This window comes from Astyanax mexicanus, chromosome 6, assembly GCF_023375975.1.
Source record: "Astyanax mexicanus isolate ESR-SI-001 chromosome 6, AstMex3_surface, whole genome shotgun sequence".
Classification (NCBI taxonomy): domain Eukaryota; kingdom Metazoa; phylum Chordata; class Actinopteri; order Characiformes; family Acestrorhamphidae; genus Astyanax; species Astyanax mexicanus.
In genome coordinates, this window is record NC_064413.1 from 4,417,583 (window position 1) to 4,445,000 (window position 27,418).

The 27,418-nt window shown below is 35.9% G+C and overlaps 4 protein-coding genes across 7 annotated transcripts in view; all 4 read left to right on the forward strand.

Moving 5' to 3' along the window:
* Window positions 1-1,348: 1,348 nt before the first annotated feature.
* si:ch211-261d7.3 (uncharacterized) lies at window positions 1,349-9,031 on the forward strand. Of its 2 annotated transcripts, none has more exons than XM_007250825.4 (4): window positions 1,349-1,482; window positions 2,571-2,963; window positions 3,696-4,121; window positions 5,063-9,031. In XM_007250825.4, exons 2-4 carry the CDS (start codon window positions 2,711-2,713, stop codon window positions 5,854-5,856), a joined length of 1,473 nt encoding a protein of 490 aa, XP_007250887.2. In that variant the 5' UTR covers window positions 1,349-1,482; window positions 2,571-2,710; the 3' UTR covers window positions 5,857-9,031. The 2 variants fall into 2 exon arrangements, with proteins under 2 accessions (XP_007250887.2, XP_007250886.2); XM_007250824.4 differs by having other exon boundaries at window positions 1,351-1,482; window positions 5,057-9,031.
* A 4,061-nt stretch (window positions 9,032-13,092) lies between these two features.
* Window positions 13,093-17,962, forward strand: LOC103025184 (trypsin-3). The gene is made up of 5 exons (XM_022674265.2): window positions 13,093-13,195; window positions 14,394-14,553; window positions 15,521-15,774; window positions 16,553-16,689; window positions 17,754-17,962. The coding sequence occupies exons 1-5, from the start codon at window positions 13,156-13,158 to the stop codon at window positions 17,901-17,903; spliced, it is 741 nt and encodes a 246-aa protein (XP_022529986.2). The 5' UTR covers window positions 13,093-13,155; the 3' UTR covers window positions 17,904-17,962.
* A 2,762-nt stretch (window positions 17,963-20,724) lies between these two features.
* LOC103044944 (trypsin-3) lies at window positions 20,725-25,952 on the forward strand. Its single transcript, XM_022674266.2, has 5 exons — window positions 20,725-20,813; window positions 22,878-23,034; window positions 23,676-23,932; window positions 25,133-25,269; window positions 25,739-25,952. The coding sequence occupies exons 1-5, from the start codon at window positions 20,774-20,776 to the stop codon at window positions 25,886-25,888; spliced, it is 741 nt and encodes a 246-aa protein (XP_022529987.2). The 5' UTR covers window positions 20,725-20,773; the 3' UTR covers window positions 25,889-25,952.
* A 953-nt stretch (window positions 25,953-26,905) lies between these two features.
* Window positions 26,906-27,418, forward strand: part of LOC103047702 (uncharacterized) — a 16,998-nt gene continuing 16,485 nt past the window's right edge. For all 3 annotated transcript variants that reach the window (XM_015606239.3, XM_015606240.3, XM_049480715.1), the window contains exon 1: window positions 26,906-26,991. The gene's annotated coding sequence lies outside the window, so the exon portion shown is untranslated. The remainder of the gene's footprint in view (window positions 26,992-27,418) is intronic.

Sequence of the window (27,418 nt, forward strand, 5' to 3'; positions counted from 1 at the left end):
TTGTCAACAAATTATTACAGTTTACATTACAATGTCTTTGCTATGATTTAAAATGTTGTTTTTCTTTTTTTTCAGTGTAATTTTACATTTCTTATACATCAGCTTTTGTTCTGTGGTGTAAGTTAGTTGTAAGTTTTCTCACCAACAGATTTTTTTACAGGTTATTCTTTATTTTTCCGCATATTTTGCAGTTATATAGTTATATTTCTAGGGAGGTGCAAGTCATGGCTATGGCATAAGGTACATTTGATGCAGAAGTATGAAGGGGTCCAACTGTATAATATATGAAATTTCCCTAATATCAGAAACAATTGTACATAGTTATTGAATAAATGAACAATCATTTTTTTCTCTGTCTCTATCCCAATAAAATTGACCTCTCTGAGATATTTTATATTTTGAGTGAAATATTTATCAAATATATATTTTTTTATTACAGGACTTGTCTTGCAGAGTAAGTTTAAGAAGTTATGCTAAAGTAAAGTAATGTTAAGACATAAAATTCAGTTTTCATAAAGTGACTTAATGACTGGCAGGATTATCTTTAATAACAGTTTTTTATTCTTTAAATGGAATAAGGACTTTTTAATTTCTAATAAATGTTTTATAAGAAAAAACACCTTCATCCTTGCTAAACATTAATTATACCATTATTGTTTTTTTTTCAGATACATAGACAGCATGAATAAAACAAATTCGAAAAAAGGAAATAAATATATTAAGGTAAAGATATTAAAATATATTAAGATATTAACAAGAGGCAAGTGCAATTCTTACAGTTTTTAAACATGTCTTATTCTTAGTAATTTTGAAGGGTTTTAGTAGTGAGATAACTGGTGAAATCCATAAAAAATTATAAAAATTTGCAATAAGTTCCAATATTTACATTGGTGAGTATAGTATTTACTGAATAAAATAATAATAATAATTATTATTATTTTATTTCAGATTGATACATAGAAACCACAATACAAGACAGCAGGAATAAATACATTAGGGAAAAAAAGGAAATAAATATATTAAGATATAAAAAATATATTAAGATATTAAAAAGAGGCAAGGGCATGTTCTTCATAAATTCTTACAGTTTTTAAACACTTTCTAAAGGGTTTTAGTCGTGAGGTAACTGGTAAAGTCCTTTAGAAAAATATTAAATTTTGGTAATGAGGTCCAGTATTTACATTAGTGAGTATAGTATTTACTCAATAAAATCATAATACTAAAACGTACTCATAATTTAGGTCAGTACATGCAAAAAAGCTTATTATATGACTGATATTAAAATTAAAAGAGTTATTTACAGTGTTGGTTTTCAGCTGTGTAATGTTTACACACTCGGTCGAGACTGAAGCGACGTCACATTCCAGCGACAGCTTCCCCGTCCTGTGTGTACAGTGGAGCTGAGATATCCGGTATACGCGGGTTCTGCGCTGTAAATAAAGGCTTTAATGCGGCGCCACGGCCATGAAACGCCGCCAGGACGTGAGTATAGATGTGTTTTGTGTGGGGGAGCGGCGTTATTTCAGTCTCTGTGCTGTAAGCAGTGAGAGTGAGGGTGTTAAACAGGCGGCGGTGCTGCTGCGGAGCGTTAGCTGCTGCGGTAATTTATGCCGGACGCTCAGCCAGTGCGGACCCGGTGCAGAATAACTGCGCATTACTGCGACAGATTTAGCTCAGGCCAGCAGTTAATTCACTGTTCCTGCGTCTCCCGGGTTTAAGAGTGATGTTTCCCTCTTATTCAGCTGCAGTGTGTGAGATTAACGTTTTACATCTACTCAGTTTCATGTCATACTGATAGATAAGATAAATAGGTTACCATACAGCTATGAAAAAAATGAGACCATTTTATGATGATGTTTTTTTTCTTAATTTTTACCAAATTAAAAACCTCTGGAATATAATCAAGAAGAAGAAAGATGATCACAAACCATCGAACCAAGCTGAACTGCTTTAATTTTTGCACCAGGAGTAAAGGCATAAAGTTATCCAAAAGCAGTGTGTAAGACTGGTGGAGGAGAACATGATGTCAAGATGCATGAAAACTGTGATTAAAAACCAGGGTTATTCCACCAAATATTGATTTCTCAACTCTTAAAACTTTATGAATATGAACTTGTTTTCTTTGCATTATTTGAGGGCTGAAAGCTCTGCATCTTTTTTTTGTCATTTCACTCATTTCTGATTGTCTGCAAATAAATGCTATAAATGACTATTTTTATTTGGAATTTGAGAGAAATGTTGTCTGTAGTTTGCAGAATAAAAAATAATGTTCATTTTACTCAAACATAAACCTATAAATAGCAAAATCAGATAAACTGATTCAGAAACTGAAGTGGTCTATTCATTTTTTCCAGAGCTGTATATAAGATGAATGTTTTTTTTATGCAGTCAGGTCCTTATTTAGAGCATTTATTTGCAGAAAATGATAAATGGCTGAAATAAATAAAAGATGCACATCTCCTGATTGTTTTTTATTATTATTATTTTTATATTTTTGTCCCAGTCCCTTCTGGACTAAAGCCAGGAAGCCACAATTTCTGTCTCTTACTTTTGCACATTTGTAACCCCAGGTGGCCGTCTGGACGGGGAAGGCCTTGGCAGGGTGAGCACCTAGCCATCAGTGTGATGGCATGTCAGCTTCCACTTTGTGAATGGCAGCATCGTCATGCCCGCCGGTCCAATCCGTGTGGCTGCACACCAGGCCTGATCCATGACGGAGTACTACGAGGAGGGGGGGTTGCTGTATGAGCACTCACCTCCCATGCACATTAAAGTGGAGTCCCCAGAGGGTCCCTTCGGAGGGGGTGTCTCAGAAGATGGCTTCCCCAGGGAGGATGATGACTCGGACGGTAGCTGCGACGGCACTGGGCTGCCTGGCGGCCTCCCTTTCAACGTTGTGGTAGTGCACCCCAACATCGTCGCCCCTGGAGTGTCCTCCGATGATCTCATCCCTATTGAACAAAGTAAGTTGCATTAGGTTTAAAATATATGGTACCGGTTTGCCAGCAGGTCATGGTTTCCGGCTTCGACCCTTGATGTGTTCGACTCTTGAACACAGTGTTCTCACTAAGGCGCTGCTACTATGATCAGGAGATTGCTGGTTCGAATCCTGGTCATGCAGCTTGCCATCAGATGCCGGAGTCAGTGTTATTTTTGTTTTTATTTTTAAAAAGTGTAATTATTTTAGTAGCTGTAAATAAATAACTTTTAAATGAGTGTATATATTTTAAATTGTATCGCTGTTAATGTCCCTGTTCTCATTTAGGGACCTATAATTTATCATCATTTGCTGTAGCTTTGTGCAGCCTATTAAAGTAATACGGGCAGTTATCTGGTGGAGCTTATGTTTTCGACCTTGGTGTTTTTAAAATCATGTTCAGATGACATATTATTTGTAATTTCTGGAGGTTATGATGTTGGAAGATTTACCTTGTTTAAGGGGATGTTTGGCAGGCAATTTGAACATAACGTTTTTTTTAAAACAATGAAAAGTATTGTCTTGCAAAACGTGTTGGTTGGCCTAAAATTGCTGGACGACATTTTAAAATGCCAACTATAACAATATTGTGTTCATTTGTTGGATATTGTTATATACTATGTATTAATACTGACGAATGTAATGTAAAATAGTAAATCTGCTCATTATATTATACAGTAAATCATTTTTGAAGTGTTTTTTTTTTTTTTACCTTTAGCCCGAGGTGTTTCGTCATCCCTGGTGTCAGGAGGAGCCGGCAAAAGGAAGAGCCGTTTCAGTGGTGCTGAGCTGGAGGTATTGGTGTCAGAAGTGACCAGGTGTGAAGGAGAGCTGTTCGGGCCGGCCGGTAGACTCAGGCGCCGGGAGAGAGAGCGGATCTGGGCCGGGATCCTGGAACGCGTGAACGCTGTGTCACGAGTCCCACGCACTCTTCGAGAAGTAAAGAAGCGCTGGGATGATCTGAAGAGACGCAATGGAGGACGACTGGCCGACGCGAGGCACCGCTCCTGCTACCTGCCGTCCAGCAGAGGAACTGCTGTTTTGGGAGGCCCACCTCAGTTAAGCCCAAGGTTCCAGCAGTCCCGCCAGAAGCTGAGCACGAGGGGAAAGGCCAGTTTCACCTGTCTATCTGATACTGATCCAGGTGAGCAGGAGGAAGTGGGGCAGCTTTGTGTTTGAAATACATGGTTATCATCTTTCTTTTCTGATTATTCTTTTCATTTCTTATCTCTGCCTTAATTGTGTGGGCTATGTACAGATGAAAATATAATTAAAAATTCTATTACTTATTTTATTACTTAGAACAAATTCAGTTCAAAATGAAAAACTCATATATTGAATCTATGATTAGTTCCAAAATGTATTAAATAGAAAGACTGTACTTAATCATATGCTATCCAATCAGATTACCAACATGCTTAAAAAAACTTTATTAAGAATTAAAGGTGCAGATGTGCAAACTGACAAAACCGAAAAGCAAGAAATCAGAGTAAGTGTATACATGTGCCTTAATTATTATATAATTAATCTCCAAAAATGTAAATATCATTGAAAAGTTACTTTATTTCAGTAATTCAGTTCAAAATGTAAAACTCATATATTATATAGATGTATTATACACAGAGAGTGATCTATTTTAAGTATTTATTTATTTTATTGTTGATAATTATGGCTTGCAGCCAATGAAAACCCAAAAATCAGTGTCTCAGAAAATGTTAATTTTATATAAGACCAACTGGTACTTTCTGCATTGTGGGTAGTGTGCCAAATCCTGCTGGAAAATGAAATCTGCATCTCCATACCCACTTCCAAAAAGTACCAATTGGTCTTATATAATATAAAAAAAATTCTGAAACACTTATTTTTGGGTTTTCATTGGCTTTAACAATAAAAAAAATAAATGCTTAAATTAAATCACTCTGTGTATAATACATCTATATACTGTGCCAATATTACACGTTATAGCACTCCCTCTCTTGTATTATCGCTTGATTTTGATTTATTTTATTTCAGTTCCTTTGCATTTGAATTGCCACCTTCTGATTGATGCGTTTTTATGTCACCTTTCCTTTTGATCAGTTACAGGAGGAGACGGTTCTGAAAGAGATGGTTTTGAAAAGGAGGACGAGTCTGGGGAGCAGGACGGCGATGAAGGAAACAAGGACTGTGAGGGCGTCGATAACAGCATGGAGGACAAACTGGGTTTAGGCCTTGGGTTGGGAATAGTGCCGCCCCCGACATCAGAGCGCTGGCTCCCTCCCTCGCCGCTTTACAGTGCTCCCTTCCTGAACGGCACACCTCAGCCCAGCCCGGAACCTTCTCTCGGAGCTCACCAGGGTCCCCTGGAGCCCCCTCCGTCCCGCACGTCCTGGCTGGAGGATGAGCTCAGGGGACTCGGGGAAGCGGCCGTGCAGCTGGGCGATCGGCTGGAGCAGAATCTGCGGGAGTTTGGCGAAGGGTTCAGGCACGACATGCGGACGCTGGTGGCCTCGCAGGAGGCCCTCACGATTAGCCTGCAGCAGAACAACGTGCTCCTGCAGCGGCTGCTGGGACTCCTTGAGATGCAGCATCAGCAGACGCAGCCTCCGCAGCAACAGGTTCTGCAGCAGCAGCAGCTTCTCCTCCAGCAGTCGGCTCAAGAACTGTCACGGCAGCAGCAGCAGCCCGGAGCTCCGCTGCAGCAGCAGCAGCAGCAGTTACCCCAGCAGCTAGAACAGATTCCTCAAAACGCCAGCGAGCAGTTAGCGTCTGTTACTTCTGTACCTCCACCTCCAGACATCCTAGACGGCACTTCCCAGCCTGAACCGTCGCAGGTGATAAACGCTCAGCGGCCACGCCGCAGCAGAGCGGCAGACCACAGACGACGGCGTAGACACTAGACATGTAGATTCTGTAGTCCTCGATTACAATAGCTATTTATTTCAAAACAACGTTTTATATTCTGATGTACAGGTAATAAACGCAGGTGGTGGTGCCACGTCTTCAATGCTAAATTTTATTGTTATGCCTGTCGCAAAAAACATTACGGGCTAGTTATGCGATAGTTGTATTTAATGGGTTATTCTGTGTCAAATGACTGTGGAATAGAGTGGAGTAGTTTATATATATATATATATTTATATACATCATGTGAAAAATAATCGGCAGAAATTCCTACTATTTGCTTCAATTTGGCTCATTTGATTTTTATGAGATAGTATAGAAGTATAATTGGCTCAAAACCTATATATATATATATATATATATATATATATATATATATATATATATATATATATATATATATGTAAATATAACACCTGGTAATGTAGAAGAGTTTTAATGTTGATTTTCCATGGCAAGGAAAATATAATTTACGTCAATGCTTAATCCCTGTCCTAGTCCTGTACTATACACTATACTATATATTGTGAATGGAGAATCTGTATTTCAGTAATTCAGTTTAAAATGTGAAACTCATATATTATATAGATGTATTACACACAGAATTATCTATTTTAAGTGTTTATTTTTTTTTTTATGTTAATGACTATGGCTTACAGCCAATGAAAACCCAAAAATCAGTGTCTCAGAAAATTTGAATATTATTTAAGCCCAATTGGTTTTTTTTTTGTAGTGCAATGTGCCAAGTCCTGCTGGAAAATGAAATCCGCATCTCCATAAAAATACACTATGCTTTATTAAGTCAAAAAAGTCAAAATCCTACAGCACTTCATGCTTCCCTCTGCTGACAATTTTTATGGAGATGCGGATTTCATTTTCCAGCAGGATTGGCTCACTGCCCACACTGCCAAAAGTACCAGTTGGTCCGATGTTTGGGTTTTCATTGGCTGTAAGCCCTAATCATTAACAATAAAATAAATAAATGGTTAAAATAGATCATTCTATGTGTAATACATATATATATATATACATATATAATGAGTTTCACATTTTGAACTGAATTACTGAAATAAAGTTTAAAAACATTTAAATGATGTTCACTTTTTTTTTAAAGATGTACCTGTATGTAGTGCAAGACTAGGATTAATCCCTCTATGGGAATCTAACCCATAAGGGATTACAAAGCATTTTTAATAGAGATTTTCTATTAAAAGCAACACATGGGAAACTAACCTATAGTGTTTTAAAAATGAATGTGGTTTAAATCTAAGCCACGATAATGAAGCTGAATTGCTGACCACAAAGTGGCCAATTTTGAATCTTTGGATGATATATAGCTATTATATCATATCAGTATCAGTATCTACTGATATCATTACACGTGCGAATAATCTATTTTAAAACGTTGCTGTAGTGAAATTTAAACTATTGTCAGGTCATTTTTCTGAAGGTCTCTTATTTGCTGTATTGTAAAAGTCAGTCAACAGTCTTAACCAGGTATCTGAGGGCAATCTGAGGGGGCGGGGTTCGTGTTGTAATCAAATTACATTTGATTATGTAATTTGATCAGTTTGATACTAAATCACTTCAAATATTGACTTTAGTATTTAAAATCATATCTGATATCTGATATGTGCACCGCTATGCCCCTCGTGCACATGCATGTAGATTAGCAAGATTAGAATATTAGCATCAACATAAGGGCGGTTTCTTTCTGTATCGCATTATAAATTGCACTTAAAAGCCACCATATCATATTGCACTTAAATTTAAATTGTTAATTATATGTATCGTTACACTCCTAATATATATATATATATTTTTTTTTTCTTCTTGTATTTAATTATCACGATTGGACAGATATTTAGGTGTGATACAGCCTGTGAATGGTTATATATCAACATTGATATATATATATATATATATATATATATATTTATATATATTTATATATTTATACACTGCCTGGCCAAAAAAAATGGTCACATGCACTTTATCTTTGATTCAATAAGCTTCTGCAATGTTACAAAATTTATTTTAATCCAGTGTTGCTGCATTAATTTATTAATTTTTCACCAAGCTCTTGCAGCAGCATTGATGATGGTAGAGTCTGACCACTGCACAAATCAGCTCTTCTCCATCCAGCACTTTATCCCAAAGATTCTCAATGAGGTTAAGATCTGGACTCTGTGGTGAACTCTCTCTCTTAATCCATGTGTGAAAATGATAATAAAATGATCTCATGCTCCCTGAACCTTCTGAACTCTCTCACACTTCCAGCCCTATGAATCCTGACATTATCATCTTGAAAAATAAAGAAAAAAATCCATTGATCCAGGAATAACTTGGTCTATATTCAGGATATTCAGGTATTGAGGTCAGCTGACCTCATTCTTTCAGCACATACTGTTGCTGAACCTAAACCTGCAGATCAACTGCAGCATCAACCAAACAACCCCACATCATTTACTTATTTAATAAATTATTATTATATTAGTCCAGGCAGTGTATAATCAATATGTATCAGACTTATATATATAATCAGACTATTTTTTTTTTTAGCTAATGCATTTATAGGCTGTTCTTTAAAAAGATGATGATTATTGATCAGTGCCTGTGACATCAGTCTCATCCTGTAAAATCCATTCTGAGCGTTAAAACCTCTTTTCTGCAGCTTATTTGACATGGAATGACCCTAATGCCATTGTATTTAAATTGACCTCTGTGTATTCCTAAATGGCTCGCAGGAAGTTATTGATCCTTTCATTGGCCATTTACTATATTTAGTTATTTACGCTTATGTTTATTTAATAGCGGTCAGCGGTCCTGTTTTAGTGGTCCTGTCGAAGTAGAGGGGATGGAGAATCTTTCCTCCAGAAACAAGAATCAAATACTTGGTGCTGAAGGATGTTTGATACTGTGTATGATAATTGATCTAAATGCTCTGTAACGAGTACATAATGCACTTAAATTCTTAGATTCGAAAAGGAAGCGTTTTTAACTGAACAAGCACTTCATGTCGATGATCTAATTCTGTGCATGCCATGCGATGTAGCTTCTATAGATTGGTGAATATCTTTTGCAAAATTTATACCATGTTAATTATATGGACCTTCACTGGCAAGGTGTGTCTGGCTATGAACATGCATTAATAAAAGAGATCTGTCAGTTTCTGAGGCTTCCTGTTCCTTATATCCGTGTGCGGTAACACTTTATTTGGTACCACTTTAAAATAAGACTACCTTTATAAAGGGTTTATAAATGGTTTACAATTAGTTTATTAATGGTTACTAATTAGGTTGTAAATACCTTAAAAATCATTAATAATCAGTTATAACACATATGTAGAAAGAGCAACAATGACCTGTTGTTTGCCAAATAGTGAACCCACAGCCATCTATAGCAGGGGTGTCCACACTACGGCCCGTTTCATTTTTTGGAGCGGCCCGCGAGGTATTTTAGAAATGGAATGAAAGTTGGCCCGCTGTTAAGCAGGTTTTTATAATGTGAGATTCAAAGTTTGAACGCTAGGTGTCAGAAACGGGCCAAAGAGTCTAAAAGCGGAGAGAGTGTGCATTTCTAGCGCAGAAAAACGGGCCAAAGAGTCTAAAAGCGGAGAGAGTGCGCATTTCTAGCACAGACAAACAGGCCAAAGAGTCTAAAAGCGGAGAGAGTGCGCATTTCTAGCGCAGAAAAACGGGGCAAAAGAGTCTAAAAGCGGAGAGAGTGCGCATTTCTAGCGCAGAAAAACAGGCCAAAGAGTCTAAAAGCGGAGAGGGTGCGCATTTCTAGCGCAAAAAAATGGGGCAAAAGAGTAAAAGCGGAGAGGGTGCGCATTTCTAGCACAGAAAAACAGGCCAAAGAGTCTAAAAGCGGAGAGGGTGCGCATTTCTAGCGCAGAAAAACAGAGTCTAAAAGTTGCCGTAATTAAGGAGTTTAATATTAAGAGACATCATGAAATTAAACATCAATTTTAAAAATCTTTGTTTACACAACACTGTCAAAGATAGATAAAGATAGTAAGTCAAGTAAAATGGTGTGTAAATGAAATAATCAGGAAAAAGTATTATTTAAAGTGGTATATTTCATTATTTGTTTTATTACAGAGTCTGTGGCCCGTGACTTCAAATATATTCCTCCTTCTGGCCCCCAACAAAAAAAGTTTGGACACCCCTGATCTATAGTGTTGCCCTTTATACATATGTGTTATAACTGATTATTAATTATTTTTAAGGCGTTTACAACCTAATTAGTAACCATTAATAAACTAATTGTAAACCATTTATAAACCCTTTATAAAGGTAGTCTTATTTTAAAGTGGTACCCTTTAATCAGGTGCTTATTAATCTTGTCTTATTTCTGCGCTAGAATCGCGGACCTTATTGGTTTTCCTTATACACTTTACCATTTTTTATTGTATACTTTTAAATTTCAGTTTTTTTTAACAATATACATTTTTTTTTTTTTTACATTATAATTTTTTCAGTTCATTTTTTAAAGAACTGTACCTGGTAGTTGTCAGGTAATTCACTGCACCCAAGGAGCTTTTTATACACACAAAAAATGGGGATGTTCCAAAACTTTTGACCAGTAGTTTATTTTACACAAAAAGTAATGAATCAGCATTAAAATACGATTTTTACTTACATTTCTTAATTTCTAAAAATATATTGAATTCTCCAAAAAACAATCTTCAGCCAAAATACTTTTATATATACTTCTTATATTTTTATAAAATACTTTTCTAACAGTGTACTTTTTTTGTACTTAAGTATTTGTACTTAAGCATGTGAGATGGTAAGTAAATTATCCTGATTCCAAAATATTAACTCAAATAATTCTCAAATGTGTACTCATTATAATGAGATATTAATAATTATGTAAAAGTAAATCATAATGAATTATTATTGTAATTGTAAGATTATATATATATATACAGTCATATGAAAAAGTTTGGGCACTTTGTTTTTAGATCATTTAGTGTTGTTTTGATGAGCCCATGATGCCGCTCTTCAGAGGAGATTCAAATAGGAGAACTACTTGCAATTGGCCACCTTAAATACCTTTTCTCATGATTGGATACACCTGGCTTTGAAGTTCAAAGCTTAATGAGGTTACCAAACCAATTTTGTGCTTCAGTAAGTCAGTAAAAAGTAGTTAGGAGTATTCAAATCAATAAAATGATAAGGGTGCCCATACTTTTGCACCGGTCAAATTTTGGTTTAATGCATATTGCACATTTTCTGTTAGTACAATAAACCTCATTTCAATCCTGAAATATTACTGTGTCCATCAGTTATTAGATATATCAAACTGAAATGGCTGTTGCAAACACCCAAATATTTAGAACTAAAATGATTAAGATTAATAGGGTGCCCAAACTTTTTCATATGACTGTATATAGCCAGGGTCATATAAATTAAACACTAGTATAATTTATTCACTAATGTCACTATATCACTAATGCTGGAAAATAACTCAAACCCTCATTTTATAAAATACATTTTAAAAGTGATTTTTTTTTATTAGTTGAAATGCAAGTACCCCTGTCTGATGCCAGATGTTGGTTCCCATGGGAGAAATGTCCCTGAGAGGTATTTCAGGAGTATGAACTTGATAAGTTGATCTGAATTAAACTAAATTCAGCAAAAACCTAGATAATACAATCTAAAGCTTACCTTCTGACTGGATTTAGTCCTTATCATTTTTATTTCTGTGTAACCTTTTAATGCCCTCTAAACTACAGACAACATTTCTCCAAAATTCCACATAAAAATATCGTCATTTAGAGCATTTATTTGCAGAAAATGAGAAATGACTGAAATAACAAAAAAAAAGATGCAGAGCTTTCAGACCTTAAATAATGCAAAGAAAACAAGTACAGATTAATGTTTTTTTAAGAGATCAGAAATCAATATTTGGTGGAATAACCCTGGCATCATGTTCTCCTCCACCAGTCTTACACACTGCTTTTGGATAACTTTATGCTGCTTTACTCCCGGTGCAAAAATTCAAGCAGTTCAGTTTGGTGGTTTGATAATTTGTGATCATCCATCTGAATTCTTGATTATATTCCAGAGGTTTTTAATTTGGTAAAATCAAAGAAACTCATCTTTTTTAAGTGGTCTCTCATTTTTTTCCAGAGCTGTATATTTTAGTATTATAATATATACTATTTAGAAGGAGATTTTAAGATTTATTGTATGCCATAGGAATACAATAGTGGAATTTTTAATTTTTTTATAAATAAAATGTAAATTTGCTCAAACATAATGCAAAACCCGATTTGCACTGGATTAAAGGTACAAAGCAAAGCACTGCAAAAAAAAAAACTAAATACTAGCAAGTGAAATTATGTAAGAATGTTTTACTTATTCTAGGAATAATGATCTTATTCAGCCATTTTCACTTATTTTAAGTAATTTGCACTCAAAATAAACAATACATTGTATTCTTCTGCACACATTTAAGCCACAAAATAAGGGATTTTTGCTTGATTTAGGTTTAACTTTACTCATTTTGAGACTTTGTGATTGCTTATTTAAAGAAATCTTGTTAAGAAAAATTTGCTCACCCTATTGGCAATTTTTTTTTTGCTTAATTTAAGCATTTACGTCTCAGTTTACATATATTTTGTCTAGTGCAACAAAAATAAGTGTCCTAAATATATAATATATATATATATGGTTAAATGCTATAAACAATATCTTGGGGGGTCTCCCTCACTAGTCTTCTTCTTGCACAGTCTCTCAGTTTGTAAAGATGGTCAGATGTGTCACGTTTCTTTCTGTTACTTTATGAAGGACTGATGTCTTTTATACTACAATCATTTAAATCACATTTACTGCATTAACTATAAGACTACTAGTTACAACTACCAGGGCTTAGAAAAATATAAGTAGTCCAGATACTTTAGAGGGGGTGAATATTTATGCAATCAGATATTTTACATTATATTATTTGTATATATTTGACATTATTTTTTAAAATTCCCATAACAAAAAGCCAAATGACTGGATAGTACATTGACCTTTATATTATTACATTTATATAATCAAAAAATAGTAAAAAATAATAATAATCAAAGAGGTTTGAAAAGTTTTATCGGCACTATAATGTTGGTGTGAATTTTTCTATTTTTTTTTTTATCTCTGTATGGCCTTTATCAACCACCTGTCTCTTCTCAAAGAGGCTAATCATTAATAAGCGGATAAATAAAAAAAAACCTCTTATACGAGTATAAAAAGGGCTTCTCTCCATGAGATTTTGCTGAGCATCAGACGATCACTGCGATCATGAAGTACATCATTTTACTGGCTCTGTTTGCCGTGGCATGTAAGTTTTTAATTTTGTATTTATTCTATTTATTCTATATATTTATCTATATATTTTAGCTGGGTGCTCTATATACAGTACTGTCTGTGTGTAGATTAGGAAATATGGAAGATATGTATGCTCATGTAATAATGCCTTCAGTGAACAAAGCTGTTTTCTCTCTGTATATATTGGAATATATCTGTATATATCAGTATTTTTTACAATTATTTTTTAAAATAAACTGTTGAAAGTCTACCATTTTTTTCCACAGGTGTTTAGATTAGTTGAAAAATAATAATAACAGTTTAAAAACAATGCAGACTGAAGCCTATTGTATTTTATCTTGTGTTTTGCACCATTCATGTGATGAATATTATAAAAATATATGATGACAAGCCATTTTAACCTAAAACCACAGTCCTAGCTCAAGTTTTACCAGCAAAAACTCAAATTACAGATCTCTATACACTGTACAAAATTAACTGTTAAAAAGCTGAGAGAACTTACTGCAATATATAAATATATTTTTACTTTTAAGGTCAACTCAAACTTTTAAATTTTAAAGAAAACCATAACCAGTTGTGCCAATTAGGAATCTTTAGAATTTTAGAATCTTTTTTTATATGAAAAATTTATAAAAAATTCAAACAATAAAAAAGTCTCACCAACTTTAATATGCACTTTATGTTTTTAGCTTTTAAGTAAGTTCATGTTCTCTGAAATCTGTACTGTAAAATTAAGTTGTCCATAGCAACACCTTAGCAACCACCTAGCAGCAACTTTGCAACACCAAAGCTACCACCATGCATGCCATAGCAACACTTTAGCAACCACCTAGCAACATCTTAGCAACACCATAGAAACAACCAGGGATGGCATAGCAACACCATAGCAACCACCCACAAATCAGCACTGTAAGACACTGCCAAACACTATTCAAACATTATTACTGATATAAAATATCAGGACAGATTGATACAGTGTTCAGCCTACACTATGTCAGGTAAATGTGCAAATCCAACACTTGCAAATAACATCTGATGTTAAAGAAATAGAGAGACTCGCAGGGAAAGTTCAATAAAAATGTCTTTCAATATCTTCTTAGCTTTACAAATTTTCAAACTTAAAAATCTGAGTAAAACATCAGTTCCGAACTTTTAAACAGAACTTTATCATTAGTTCCCACACACTCTTTTCTCTCTCCGCTGCACTACAGCCGCCGCCCCCATTGACGACGATGATAAGATCGTCGGAGGGTACGTGTGCACGAAGAACGGCGTGCCCTACCAGGCTTCTCTGAACGTTGGATATCATTTTTGTGGAGGCTCTCTGATCACCAGCCAGTGGGTCGTGTCTGCTGCCCATTGCTACAAGTCGTAAGTATAGAGCGAAAAGTATTGGCCAAGGCCAAACCAAATGAAAACTACAAAGAGATAATTAGAGACCACTGTAAATAATTTAACACATTTATATTTATAATGTATTTGAAATACCAATTTCACTTTTTCAATAGGGTTAAAACATAAGCCTTCATACGAAAATACTTTATTCTTATGCGTTTTTAAAATGCTGTAAAATACTTTTTTTCATGAGACTACAAGATGCCATTTATTCCTAGCTACTGGCATCATTCATCATTTTTTATAATGTCTAGTGATAAGAAATGTCTAGACTGCAAGCTTTCAATTGGCTTTTAGCATATATTAAATTTTTGTGGTTCTTGTTAAGTTTATTTTTCTTTTCAGTAGCCTAGACTGTAAAAAAAAAAACTTCTACAAATTTTGAAGAAAAAAAGTTTTTTTATTATTATATTAGTTTTTTTTTTAAAGAAAAAAATGTTTTATTATTATTGTATTTGTAAATTAGCAGTTCCCTAGATAACATGCCCTTGTGGGGTGTGTATAGGTAACCCTGTTCATGGGTGTCATTTTGGTCCCACATATGTCAGTAATGGACCCCATCAGGGCCAGTGATGGACCAGGAGGGTTTAAACAGTGTGCTGCTACCTTGAAAAAATGGCAAGCTGTCTATTTTTCTGCTGAACAGGTAATCATGGAGCTTCAGTAAGGTTCGCTAACCACAGCTGGGTAAATTCATCACCATCAGTAGCGTAGTAGAGACTGGCATTTTGGACAATGAAACATATATATATATTCACTGATGAGCTACAGAAGACAAAAGACTCCCACATGTGCTCACATTTATTACTGATTGTACTAATGAGCTTTGCACCTACTTCCCGTGTTACTTGGTTTGGTGAGCCAACAATAGTTGCAATAGTAGGTAAAAAGCCTTAAAGGAGCCTGCAGTATGATTAACTGACCCTCTGTTGTCTTTGAACAGCTCTATCCAGGTGCGTCTTGGAGAGCACAACATTGACGTCAATGAGGGAACTGAGCAGTTCATCAGTTCTTCCAAGGTCATCAGACACCCCAGCTACAGCAGCAGCACCCTGAACAACGACATCATGCTCATCAAGCTGCAGTCCGCTGCCAGTATCAACAGCTACGTGCGCACCGTGTCCCTGCCCAGCAGCTGCGCCTCCGCCGGTACCTACTGCCTGGTCTCCGGGTGGGGAAACACCCTCAGCAGTGGCAGTAAGTGTGATTATTTTTTAATAAATGGACCTAGCCATCATACAGAGACACTGCGTCCTCAATAGGGGACATTCCATTACAAATCTAGTGGTCACATGACAACATTACACTCAGTTGAAAACGAATGGTGGGAATCCCAGTCAAAAGTTTTTACAGCCAGGCCAGACAAAAACATTTCCCTATTGCTCCAATTTTATGTTTAAAACTAGTTTATTTATTACTGTAGAAAGCTAAAATTAGGATTTTGGACCAATTAGGTCAAATACAATACATTTTAAAATAAAGTACCTCCGATATTCTTATATGAGAGTATTGTTTTTCTACAAAAAGGACATAGTTTAATTTTTAGACAAGTTAGACACGTTTTAGACCTGCTAGTCCCTAATATATAGCTGAGAGTAATTAAAAATTCACACCAAGCAAAAGTCCAGGTATCAGGAAAGGAATATAAGAGGATAGGAATATTTATACGTGCTCCCATTAATTTATCAGTCACTACCTGTGTTAGTTTTCCTGCAAGGCTGGTACAGATTCTGGTAAAATGTATGAAAACCTGCATCACATCTTTAGTGTATCTAAGTATATAGGCTGTAATGAAACTCTGTCGCACCTTTGTATAAGGGTGACTCATAATAGTTGGGGGGGGGGGGAAGAAAGAAGGAAAAAAGATAACATACCAAAAGAAAGAGAGTAAAGTAATAAAATAAATGCAAGACTGTGTTAATGTACTGTGCTCCTGACCTCTAACCTTGTTACCAATGTTTCTTTCCAAAAAAAGCAAGCTACCCCTCCACTCTGAGATGCCTGGACATCCCCATCCTGAGCACCTCCTCATGCCAGAGCTCCTACCCTGGTCAGATCACCTCCAACATGTTCTGTGCTGGATTCCTGGAGGGAGGCAAAGACTCTTGCCAGGTAAGAGGAGCACCAGGACACTAGGCTTCTTTGGCTGAATTAATTGTATATAATATCTCTACTACAATATGCTACAAGATGTTCATTACTATCTTATACCCTGTAAACCATCAATTTCTCTCACTTGCTCTTGCATTTTTTAAATAGTGACATAGCTTATGAATACACATTGTTTATACAACAATAAACAGAATATTAAAGAAAATAGCATTACTGTTCCTGTGTATGAGATTGACATTCCTCTGCCTAGAAGTGCAGAAGCACTGCACCGTTAAAATACCAATCCGACAAAGTCAGAGCAGACCTGACTATTAAAGAGAATAACAAGTAACACACTGATTAATTGGTTTATTTCAGGTTATGCCCACAAAACAAAACCAAAAAAACACAACCATGATTAATTTAGAGAGAATTGGTACATGCCTTTTCAACATTTGAAGCTGTTTACAAGCCGTGTACTTTTTCCGCCGTTATGATAGCAAAGACACACTAACACGCCCTATATCAAGCTGCACTAGAGCTTAGATTTTCTGCCCAAACCCGATCTGACACAAGACCCAACCAGAATCGGGTCGGGCTCTGTTTTTTAATGCTGTTTTTATTTTAGAAAAAGCTATGGCGTGATAATCACAATATAGCAAAGTTACAAAGTAAAAAAAAGTTGCACAAGTTAGAATGTTATAATCACTTGTCCATATTACCCACTTGATTCGCAATGTTGTGTGTATCTGTTCTTAATAAACATTTTTCCTTAATAATAGGTCTATGCTTCTTCAGTGTTGCAATGTTAATTAACATCATTATGAACGGATTTCGCTTATTTAAACAGCCCGACAAAGTTTTTACTTACTAAAAAAATGTTGCATTAAAATCAGGCTCGGGTTCACAATGACAGTTTACGGGGTGGGTCGGGTCGGGCTGGATTTTTTTGGGCCCAAATTAAGCTCTGCATTATTTATGGCATGCCTCTAGATTGCTAAAATAGGTTCCATAGCATCCAAAAAAATGTCTTATTTTCATTTCTGTTGTCTCTAATTAAACCTGTCCTTTTCCTGCCCCTGCAGGGAGACTCTGGCGGCCCCGTCGTGTGCAACAATCAGCTGCAGGGTATTGTGTCCTGGGGTTACGGCTGCGCTCAGAGGAACAAGCCTGGTGTCTACACCAAGGTCTGCAACTACAACTCCTGGATCACCAGCACCATTAACAGCAACTAAAGTGCTGTAGTATCTGAAAAAAACAACAACAATAAAATGTGTTGCAAAAGAAGAATGGATTCTGTGTGTGTGTATGATTCATTTAAAGATAAACAAAATTAAATATATGACCCCAACACTTTTTTCAATAACCTTGATTTCGAAAGTATGAGCAGGGATCCCAGTACTGTTTTCCATATAGTTACAATATCCTTACAACTGCCTGCAATGGAAGACATATCGGAAGAAATGGTAGAGCTCGCTCTGAAAACTCCAACTCCCAGAATCCCTTGCGGTGGTCAGTGCCAACCAGCTGCACCTGTGCATCACTCTATATAGGCTCCAGTGAAAGGATACTTCTCTGTCGCACCTTTGTATAGAGGGAACTGATAATAATGGGGAAAATGAAGGAAAAGAACATAAAGAAGGAAAAAAATAGATAAAATGCCAAAAGAGAGAAAAAATAAATTCATAAAAGAAACCAAGACAAAGGTAAAACTAAGGAAAAGTTTTTTAGAAAAGAAGGCCATGTGGAGAATCATTTCAGTTGCACAAGCATATTTTCACACCATTACTATTACAAATGAACTATTATTAGAAGTGACAAATAATAGATTTATTAAAGCATATCCATATAAATAAATAATTTAATTATTACATACATACAGATACATACAAAAAAAAAGAGACCACTTCAGTTTCTGAATCAGTTTCTCTGATTTTGCTATTTATAGGTTTATGTTTGAGTAAAATAAACATTGTTGTTTTATTCTAGAAACTACAGACAACAATTCTCCCAAATTCCAAATAAAAATTGTCATGTACAGCATTTATTTGCAGAAAATGGTAAATAAAAATAACAAAAACCTAAAATGAGGCTGAAATGACAAAAAAGACACAGAGCTTTCAGACCTCAGATAATGCAAGAAAACAAGTTCATATTCATAAAGTTTTAAGAGTCCAGAAATCAATGTTTAGAGGAATAACCCTGTTTTTTAATCACAGTTTTAATTCATGCATCTTGGCATCATGTTCTCTCTCCTCCACCAGTCTTACACACTGCTTTTGGATAACTTTATGCTGCTTTACTCCTGGTGCAAAAAATCAAGCAGTTCTGCCTGGTTTGATGGCTTGTGATCATCCATCTCAGAGTTTAGGAGAAGTTAACCTTTGCAGTTCTGCTATAATCTGCTATAATTGTTGTTCCTAAAATAAGCAAAATAATCTTACACTTACAAAGCTTGAATGTTTGTATAAGATAAAAAAAATAGGATGTATTGCCTTAAAATTAGATCATTTCACTTACAGAGTCCTATAGTGCACTACCCCCCTCCTCAAAACAAATTTTACCAAAGGCCATAATGATTATAATGTTATATTAAAATGTTAATATTGATACATTTGGGATGCACTAGGCTACCTAGTGTTTTAGTTGCATATATGCCCATTGAAAATGAATGTAAAGTAGAGTGTAGACCTCAAATAATGCAAAGAAAACAAGTTCATATTTATAAAGTTAAGAGTTCAGAAATCAATATTTGGTGGAATAATCCTGGTTTTTAATCACAGTTTTCTTCATGCATCTTGGCATCATTTTCTCCTCCACCAGTCTTACACACTGCTTTTGGATAATTTTATGCTGCTTTACTCCTGGTGCAAAAATGCAAGCAGTTCAGTTTGGTGGTTTGATGGCTTGTGATCATCCATCTTCCTCTTGATTATATTCCAGAGTTTTTTTTCAAATTGGTCAAATCAAAGAAACTCATCATTTTTAAGTGGTCTCTTTTTTTCCAGAGCTATATATTGTATATATTTGTCATTTAGAGAATTTAATTGCAGAAAATTCAAATTGGTCAAAATAACAGAAAAGATCTTCAGCGATTTTCAGACTAAAGGAAAAGGGTCTGATCTAAATGATTTATTAATAACATCTGTTATCAGAGGACAAACGGAAGAAAGATATGTTTTAACAAGAGATGTGGGCAAAAGGTCAAGCAAACAAGTTTTAACAATTTGCAAAGCACCTGTGTACTTAGTCTTTATAACTGTGGGAAAGTTCAAATACTGAGTTATCCAAGCTGCCAATAATATATATATTTCAAGTTCTGCAACTTAACTAAAAAAGTGGGAAATAATGTTACAGGATTTTACTATTAAAATGATTCTGAAGCTCCAATTTGTAAAATTGGTAAAATTGCTTAATGATTTTGCTTTTTTTTTTATTGCTTAACCTACATGTTGTTCTGTCTTATTTGTATTATTTTCTTATTGTTTGTATCCCTCTGTTACCTTTAAATATATTTATTTTTATTGTAGAGTGTTGTTGGGTGGACAAAATGTTATTTTGAACAAAATATATTCTTCTTTTTGTTGTTATTATTATTATAAAACATTTTCAAGAATCTAAAGTTGCTGGAAAGAATCTTAAAGAGACCCTTTAAATAATGTGAGAGTTCTTTATATTTCACTCACAGATCCTTTTGGTGGGGAACCAAAAATTTGGGGCACCAAAAATGAGTTTTCCTATTTTTCAAAAGGGTTGTTTATTAATTCGTCTCAGTTCAATCATTCTGCAATTCTCATTTTTTAAGATATGATTTAGAACCTTCTGAAGAAGAATTCAAAAATGTATAACTGAGAAACTCACATGGTTAAAAAGTAACAACTAAAAAAAGTTCATATTTTTTATTTAATATATTTAATATATACTCTACACCTAAAATGAATGTGAATTTGTTATCTTAGTTTGGCCTTCCTTTGACCACCTGTCTATTCTCAAACAGGCTAATCATTAATTGTGGATAAATAAGAAAAAGAACACTGTGTGTATAAAAGTAAAGGCATTATTAACCATAACTTTCAGCTTCGAGTAGAAGGTATTTACTCCAGTCATGAAGGGTGTTATCGTACTGGCTCTGATTGCAGTAGCAGGTAAGTTTCCCTATTCTTATATTAGATTACATTTAAAACAGTAATGTATAAAAAATACAATTCTATATTTGGGCATTTAGTGCTTATTTTTAGGGCTGGACCCGAATATTCGGGTATTCGGATATTCGTTCGTTGAGTAGGTATTCGGTTTTTAATTTTGGTATTCGGATATTCGTTTTTTTTCTCCTTTCCAGAGTTCCACCTCACTCTAACCACTTCTGTTTTAGCGGGTCCCGTCAGAATATCTTGCGCGCGGGACAGAACTGAACTGTTATTGGCTGGAGCGGGAGTTTAATCCAGACGATGCGGGAGCAAGAAAACTGTAATAATTGTAAAAAAAAAAAAAAAACCTCAAGAAAACTCTCAACGCGCAGGATGGACCGACACACACACGCACACACCGATGGTGTTTGGACTGGGGTAAGGAACGGGACCGCGCTGCTGTTTTAATAAATATATAAGTAAATTTGAAGCATTAAATGTAGTTTATTTAATTTATATTAGGAACGCGGGGCGGGAGCGGCAGAAATGTGTATGTGGCGGGCGGGCGCGGGATTAAAAGAAGCAATTTTTTTTGCGGAGCGGTAACGAGACAGAAACGCGGGAGCGTGGAAGAGTGGGTTTAAAAATCAGTCTCGCGCAGACCTCTATTATACATGATAAAAAAAAAATGCAGGCTCTTCGAAACTGATTTATATAATAAAACGTATGGGGTAATGTGGCAACAGTAGGGGCTAAATCGGTTACAAAAGCCTGGCCTACAAAAATGATGTCTGAACGAATTTCCTCTTATCTAATATAATTTAAAATGGTTTAAAAATATAAAATAATTTCTAAGCAAACGAAATATTTAATATTGAGCTTATAGCCCAAGTGCAAAAATACAAAATCAGTAATACGGCTATGCCCTGCACAATGCTTAAACCGAAATAGACCAAGTACAATAACGTCATTAACAATGACTTTCCTCTACTCTAATATAATTTAACATGGTTTAAAAATATAAAATAATTTCTAAACATAATATTTAATATTGAGCTTATAGCCCAAGTGCAAAAATACAAAATCAGTAATATGCCCTGCACAATCCTTTAACCGAAATAGACCAAGTACAGTTTACAATGACTGTCCTCTAATATAATTAACAATGTTTAAGAATATAAAATACTTCCTGAACAAACGTTTTTTTTTTGTTTGTTTTTTTAAGCAAATAGCCTAAGTGTGAAAACACAAACAGCAATTTACTGGGCTGGCTTGCGCAGCGGAGAAACCGTGCAGCAGCAGCCTCCTAGCCTGCTTACACAGCGGATAAGCCGCGTGGGGCAGCAGAAATTCCGGGATGAAAACACAAAGAAATCTGGGCTAAAAACACAGAAAAAATATGGGGTGAAAACACAAAAATATGGGGGATAAAAACACCAAAAATCCGGGGTGAATATGTCTCGTCGGTCAGAGCAAATTGAACATTTTTCAGTGGATTAAAGGGGCCGTGATTTGCTTTTTTTTATTTTTTTTTTTTACCTCTTTTTTTAAAAACGAATATTCGAATATTCCCTTCGAATCAGTGCCGAATATCCGGAGCTCAAAAAACGCTATTCGGGCCAGCCCTACTTATTTTCTCAGTTAATCGCTAAAAATAGAATAAATAAAAATAACATTCGTACATAAAGGTGTTGTTTTACATCACTGTGTTTTATAAATCATCTCCCTCCAGAACTTTCTACAAGGTTTGATAAATTTTAGGGAATCTGGAACCAAACGTGCTCAAAAAACTATTTTCTGTAGAATGAGGAGTTCTTCATATATGGTTTTAAAGAAGAAGTTTAGGAATAGCAATACATCTTTTAAAATGTCATGAAATAAAAAAACACATTGCCAACTGTGAAGCATGGGGGTGGCTGTATCACGCCTTGGGTTTGTCCTTCTCCAAAGTGGCCTGGGGAAAAGGTTACAAAAGCTATAGAAGATGTTACAACCTAAAAAAAAAACCCAAAAGATTATTTAAAAAGTGATTTCAAGCTTTGGAACAGTAGTGTACTCTGTCCTCTTTTTACTGCACTACAGTCGCTGCTGCTTTTGATGATGACAAGATTGTTGGAGGGTACGAGTGCCCAAAGAACAGCGTGCCCTACCAAGTGTCCCTGAATATTGGATATCACTATTGTGGAGGATCTCTGATCACCACAGAGTGGGTCCTGTCTGCTGCTCATTGCTACAAGTCGTAAGTAAAGAGCTACTGAGTCCTCAGTAGAGTTTACGTCAGGGGTGTCCAAACTTTTTTGTTGGGGGCCAGAAGGAGAAATATATTTGAAGTCACTTTGACAGTGTTGTGTAAACTAAGATTGTTCAAATTGATGTTTAATTTCATGATGTCTCTTAATATAAAACTCCTTAATTACGGCAACTTTTAGACTCTTTGGCCCGTTTTTCTTCACTAGAAATGCGCACCCTCTCCGCTTTTAGACTCTTTTGCTCCGTTTTTCTGCACTAGAAATGCGCACTCTCTCTGCTTTTAGACTCTTTGGTCCTGTTTTTCTTCGCTAGAAATGCGCACCCTCTCCGCTTTTAGACTCTTTTGCTCAGTTTTTCTGCACTAGAAATGCGCACCCTCTCTGCTTTTAGACTCTTTTGCTCCGTTTTTCTTCGCTAGAAATGCGCACTCTCTCCGCTTTTAGACTCTTTGGCCCGTTTCTGACAACTAGCGTTCAAGCTTTGAATCTCACATTATAAAAACCTGCTTAACAGCGGGCCAACTATATAAATAAAACACTAGATATAACATAAGAGAAACGTGGTTTCAGAGCTGTTATAGACATGTTATGAAGACGAAGCTGTGAAACTAGCACTCATTTCTTGTTTTAGCTCCTACCAGGTGCGTCTGGGAGAGCACAACATTAAATCTGATGATGAGGGCACTGAGCAGTTCATCGATTCAGCCAAGATCATCAAGCACCCCAGTTACAGCAGCCTCACCTTCAACAACGACATCATGCTCATCAAGCTGAAGTCTCCTGCCACCCTGAACAGCTACGTGAGCACCGTGGCCCTGCCCAGCAGCTGCGCTTCTGCTGGTACCTACTGCCTGATATCTGGCTGGGGGAACACCCTCAGCAGCGGTTGTAAGTAGGCCATTTATAATAATAATAATAATAATAAAAAAACAATCTGATAACTGCAAACAATCACTTACATAGCAGTAAAATTTTTTGGGCCATATTTTAGCAAAATATAGACAAGATGTCTATTGCATATTGTGTCGCTGGATTTAGAATTTTTTAATGGGTGTGTCTTTGGTATCATGAGGATCCAAAAAAAATATGCCTTGCACAGCTTTAAACACACAAAAGGCATGCACAAGTTCTCCTAATTAATCATAGGTGTGTTTTGTAACATAACGTAACATAAAAATAAACCAATCATTGTGTCACTTGTCATTCCCTTTAAGAAACCGGGTGCGCTCTGACTTTAGCATTTTGTTATCTTAATATTGCGGTGCTTTTGTGCGTCCCAGCAGAGGATGACAACTTTTTTATTTCTCTGTGGGTGAATGCAGATAAAAGCATTTTTTTTATTATACATAGTGATTAACTACTTGTCCTGAGTATCTCTTGAATTTTAGAAAGTATATGCAGAATCTACAGGGGTTGGATAATGAAACTGAAACACCTGTCATCATTTTTGTGTGGGCGGTTTCATGGCTACATTGGAGCAGCCTGGTGTTCAATCATCATTAATTGCACATTGCACCAGTAAGAGCAGAGTGTGAAGGTTCAATTAGCAGGGTAAGAGCACAGTTCTGCTCTAAATATTGCAATGCACACAACATAATGGGTGACATACCAGAGTTCAAATTGTTGGTGCACGTCTTGCTGGAGCATCTGTGACCAAGACAGCAAGTCTTTGTGATGCATCAAGAGCCACGGTATCCAGGGTAATGTCAGCATACCTCCAAGAAGGATGAACCGCATCCAACAGGATTAACTGTGGACGCTGTAAGAGGAAGCTATCTGAAAGGGAGATTCTCTGACATGGCATCACTAGTTTTCTTGTGCAATTAGTTCTGGTGTGTTCTGGTGAAAAAAAAATGTGTTTTTGGAGAGCAGACAGGTGAGTCTGTGACTTCCCATAAGGAAAAATTGTGTAATTTTGTCATCCTGTGTCGCTGATCAGTCAGGTAGTGTGAAAGTTTCAACAACTGCAGGACTCACAATTATAGCACAACTAGTCATTTTAAAGGTGTTCAGATAAATTTTTTTTTAACATTTTGTGTGCTGCTGACCAGTATTAGCAGTATAACTATGCAATGTTTCTCTCTAAAGCTAACTACCCTGACACTCTGCAATGCCTGGATGCTCCTATCCTGAGCGACTCCAACTGCAGAAGAGCTTATCCTCTACTGATCACCTCCAACATGTTCTGTGCTGGATTCATGGAGGGAGGCAAAGACTCTTGTCAGGTAAAAGAGTATTACATTTACCTTTACAGGGTTTTTCATTTTACAGAGTTGGACCAATGTAGTGTTAGAAGTCTTTCCGAAGGACTCTTATTGGTGTAGCACAGCATTCAGTCACCCAGACCTGGAATTAAACCAAAGCTTTCCACGTTGTAGCTCACTGGCAGGCAGTGGTGTTATCCACTGCACCACACCAACCACTAGGACTGCTGACTGTTTTTTTTCCTTTGTTTGATTCATAAAAGAAAAATTCACATTTTAGTTACAGCTAATTTCTGATGATGTGTGGGACATGTGTGGGCAAGCTTTCCCCTAGAACGAATACAACCCCCTAAAATGTCAGTAATATTACAGTAATACCTTGAGATGTTGGTAGATTCATCAAAGTAAAAACAACCATAAAACATGGAAGGATAATAATTTAACTGCTTTTTCTGCTTCACTACAAACTCATTTTCCCCAACCCCTGCAGGGAGACTCTGGAGGCCCGGTCGTGTGTAACGGGGAGGTGCAGGGTATCGTGTCCTGGGGTTACGGCTGCGCTCAGAAGAACAGTCCTGGCGTCTACACCAAGGTCTGCAACTACAATTCCTGGATCAACCGGACCATACAGAACAACTAGAGCTCAGTATTTTCCAGCATATATGTAAAAAAATAAATAAAATAAAACTTTAGCAAAAGACAAATCTTGTGTGTATGGGTACCCTAAGCCCAAGTGCTTTTTGGTGCTACAGTAATATAACTTGATCCTTGTGTGATTAAAAGTATAGAAAGGCTTCTTCAAGAAAATAATGGTGTCATTTGATATCAGTTGGATTTGCTGGTTTTATAGGACTAAAATAGAATGTTTTTCTAAGTATGACTCTCCTTACTCTTAATTACTTCAGTGACATATACATTGAATAAATGAGACAGAGATCTTAATGAATTTATTAGTGTAATATGATAATCCTTTGATTTTTATGTTTTATAGACAACCAAATCTGATTTATTCAAATTCTTATAATACAAGTCAGAAATAGCAATAGGTCAGTTTTACGATTCATATATCCAACAATATAAATAATGTTCTTATAAAACAAAATTTAAAACAAAAAAGCAAAACAAACAAAAAATATTCAAAGCTTTGAAGTATCAATGGATTTCTGACATTACTTGTTTTTATTTGTCGCAAAATAAATGTGCATATAATTATAGAGGTTCGAATAAACAAATGTGTGGAATGAGTTTTTTTATTTGATTTTTTTAAACCAAATTAATCATAAATATTTTATTAATTTAATTTATAATTAATTCATATAATCTTCTTCTTCTTCCTAATATTATTATTATTATTAGTAGTAATAATAATCGCACTGTTTACGTAGTTGTTTTGTTTCTGTTCGTTATGCATTGAAATCATTGTGTGATTACTATTTATTAAATAGGGGATCCTGATTTATTATCTTTTTATATGTGATACTGCTCCCTCATCGCCTGGAATGATTAAACTCCTGCTCCCACCAATAAAAATGTAATTCTGACCTCTAGTCGGAGGCAAAAAAATGTGATCGTGACATTTCCAGTAAAAATAAAATACTAAAGGAATCCATTAAAACTACAATTCCCACTGATTTGTAGTCCTTCCCCCGCTGCCTGTTTTGTGACGTCACGCGCTTGGGTTGCTGGTGATGGTTGTGGTTTTGGAGCTGTGTTGATGATGCTCGCAGAGATGAAACGGAGCAGGTAGGCTGGATATATTAATATAGCGCTGTTAGCGCGGCTCTGGGGGTTATTACGGGAATTACGGGGGATAACGGGGGCTGTAGGAGAGGTACTGAACCGCTCCAGACCGGCGGGGATCTGCGCTGTAGCTCTGCCCGGCCAGCGCGCTCAACAATGGGCTAACAGAGGCTGAGTAGCCCCGCAGCAGCCGGTGCTGTAACATTACCGCTGCTGTGGGCGAGATACAGTATACAGTATAGAGTATAGAATAGGGCGTGGATACAGATATATTTTTACTTAAATTTATTCTGCGTTATATATATTAACCACCATGTTTTACAAATACAGTCAAACAGGCCACCTGATCATTTAACTTACTTAACCTTCCCAGCTAAACCACAGATCCTGGTATCTCTCATTATATATATAGCCTACAGGTCCAGCTACC

What these genes read in the sequence shown, in the direction of transcription:
- si:ch211-261d7.3 (XM_007250824.4), top strand. Translation starts at nt 2,711, where the DNA reads ATGACGGAGTACTACGAGGAGGGGGGGTTGCTGTATGAGCACTCACCT. An exon ending in TCTCATCCCTATTGAACAAA is followed by an intron (nt 2,964 to 3,695) that starts GTAAGTTGCATT and finishes TTTTACCTTTAG; the next exon opens with CCCGAGGTGTTTCGTCATCC. An exon ending in TCTATCTGATACTGATCCAG is followed by an intron (nt 4,122 to 5,056) that starts GTGAGCAGGAGG and finishes CCTTTTGATCAG; the next exon opens with TTACAGGAGGAGACGGTTCT.
- LOC103025184 (XM_022674265.2), top strand. Translation starts at nt 13,156, where the DNA reads ATGAAGTACATCATTTTACTGGCTCTGTTTGCCGTGGCAT. An exon ending in GGCTCTGTTTGCCGTGGCAT is followed by an intron (nt 13,196 to 14,393) that starts GTAAGTTTTTAA and finishes GCTGCACTACAG; the next exon opens with CCGCCGCCCCCATTGACGAC. An exon ending in GAGGCAAAGACTCTTGCCAG is followed by an intron (nt 16,690 to 17,753) that starts GTAAGAGGAGCA and finishes CTGCCCCTGCAG; the next exon opens with GGAGACTCTGGCGGCCCCGT.
- LOC103044944 (XM_022674266.2), top strand. Translation starts at nt 20,774, where the DNA reads ATGAAGGGTGTTATCGTACTGGCTCTGATTGCAGTAGCAG. An exon ending in GAACACCCTCAGCAGCGGTT is followed by an intron (nt 23,933 to 25,132) that starts GTAAGTAGGCCA and finishes TTCTCTCTAAAG; the next exon opens with CTAACTACCCTGACACTCTG. An exon ending in GAGGCAAAGACTCTTGTCAG is followed by an intron (nt 25,270 to 25,738) that starts GTAAAAGAGTAT and finishes CAACCCCTGCAG; the next exon opens with GGAGACTCTGGAGGCCCGGT.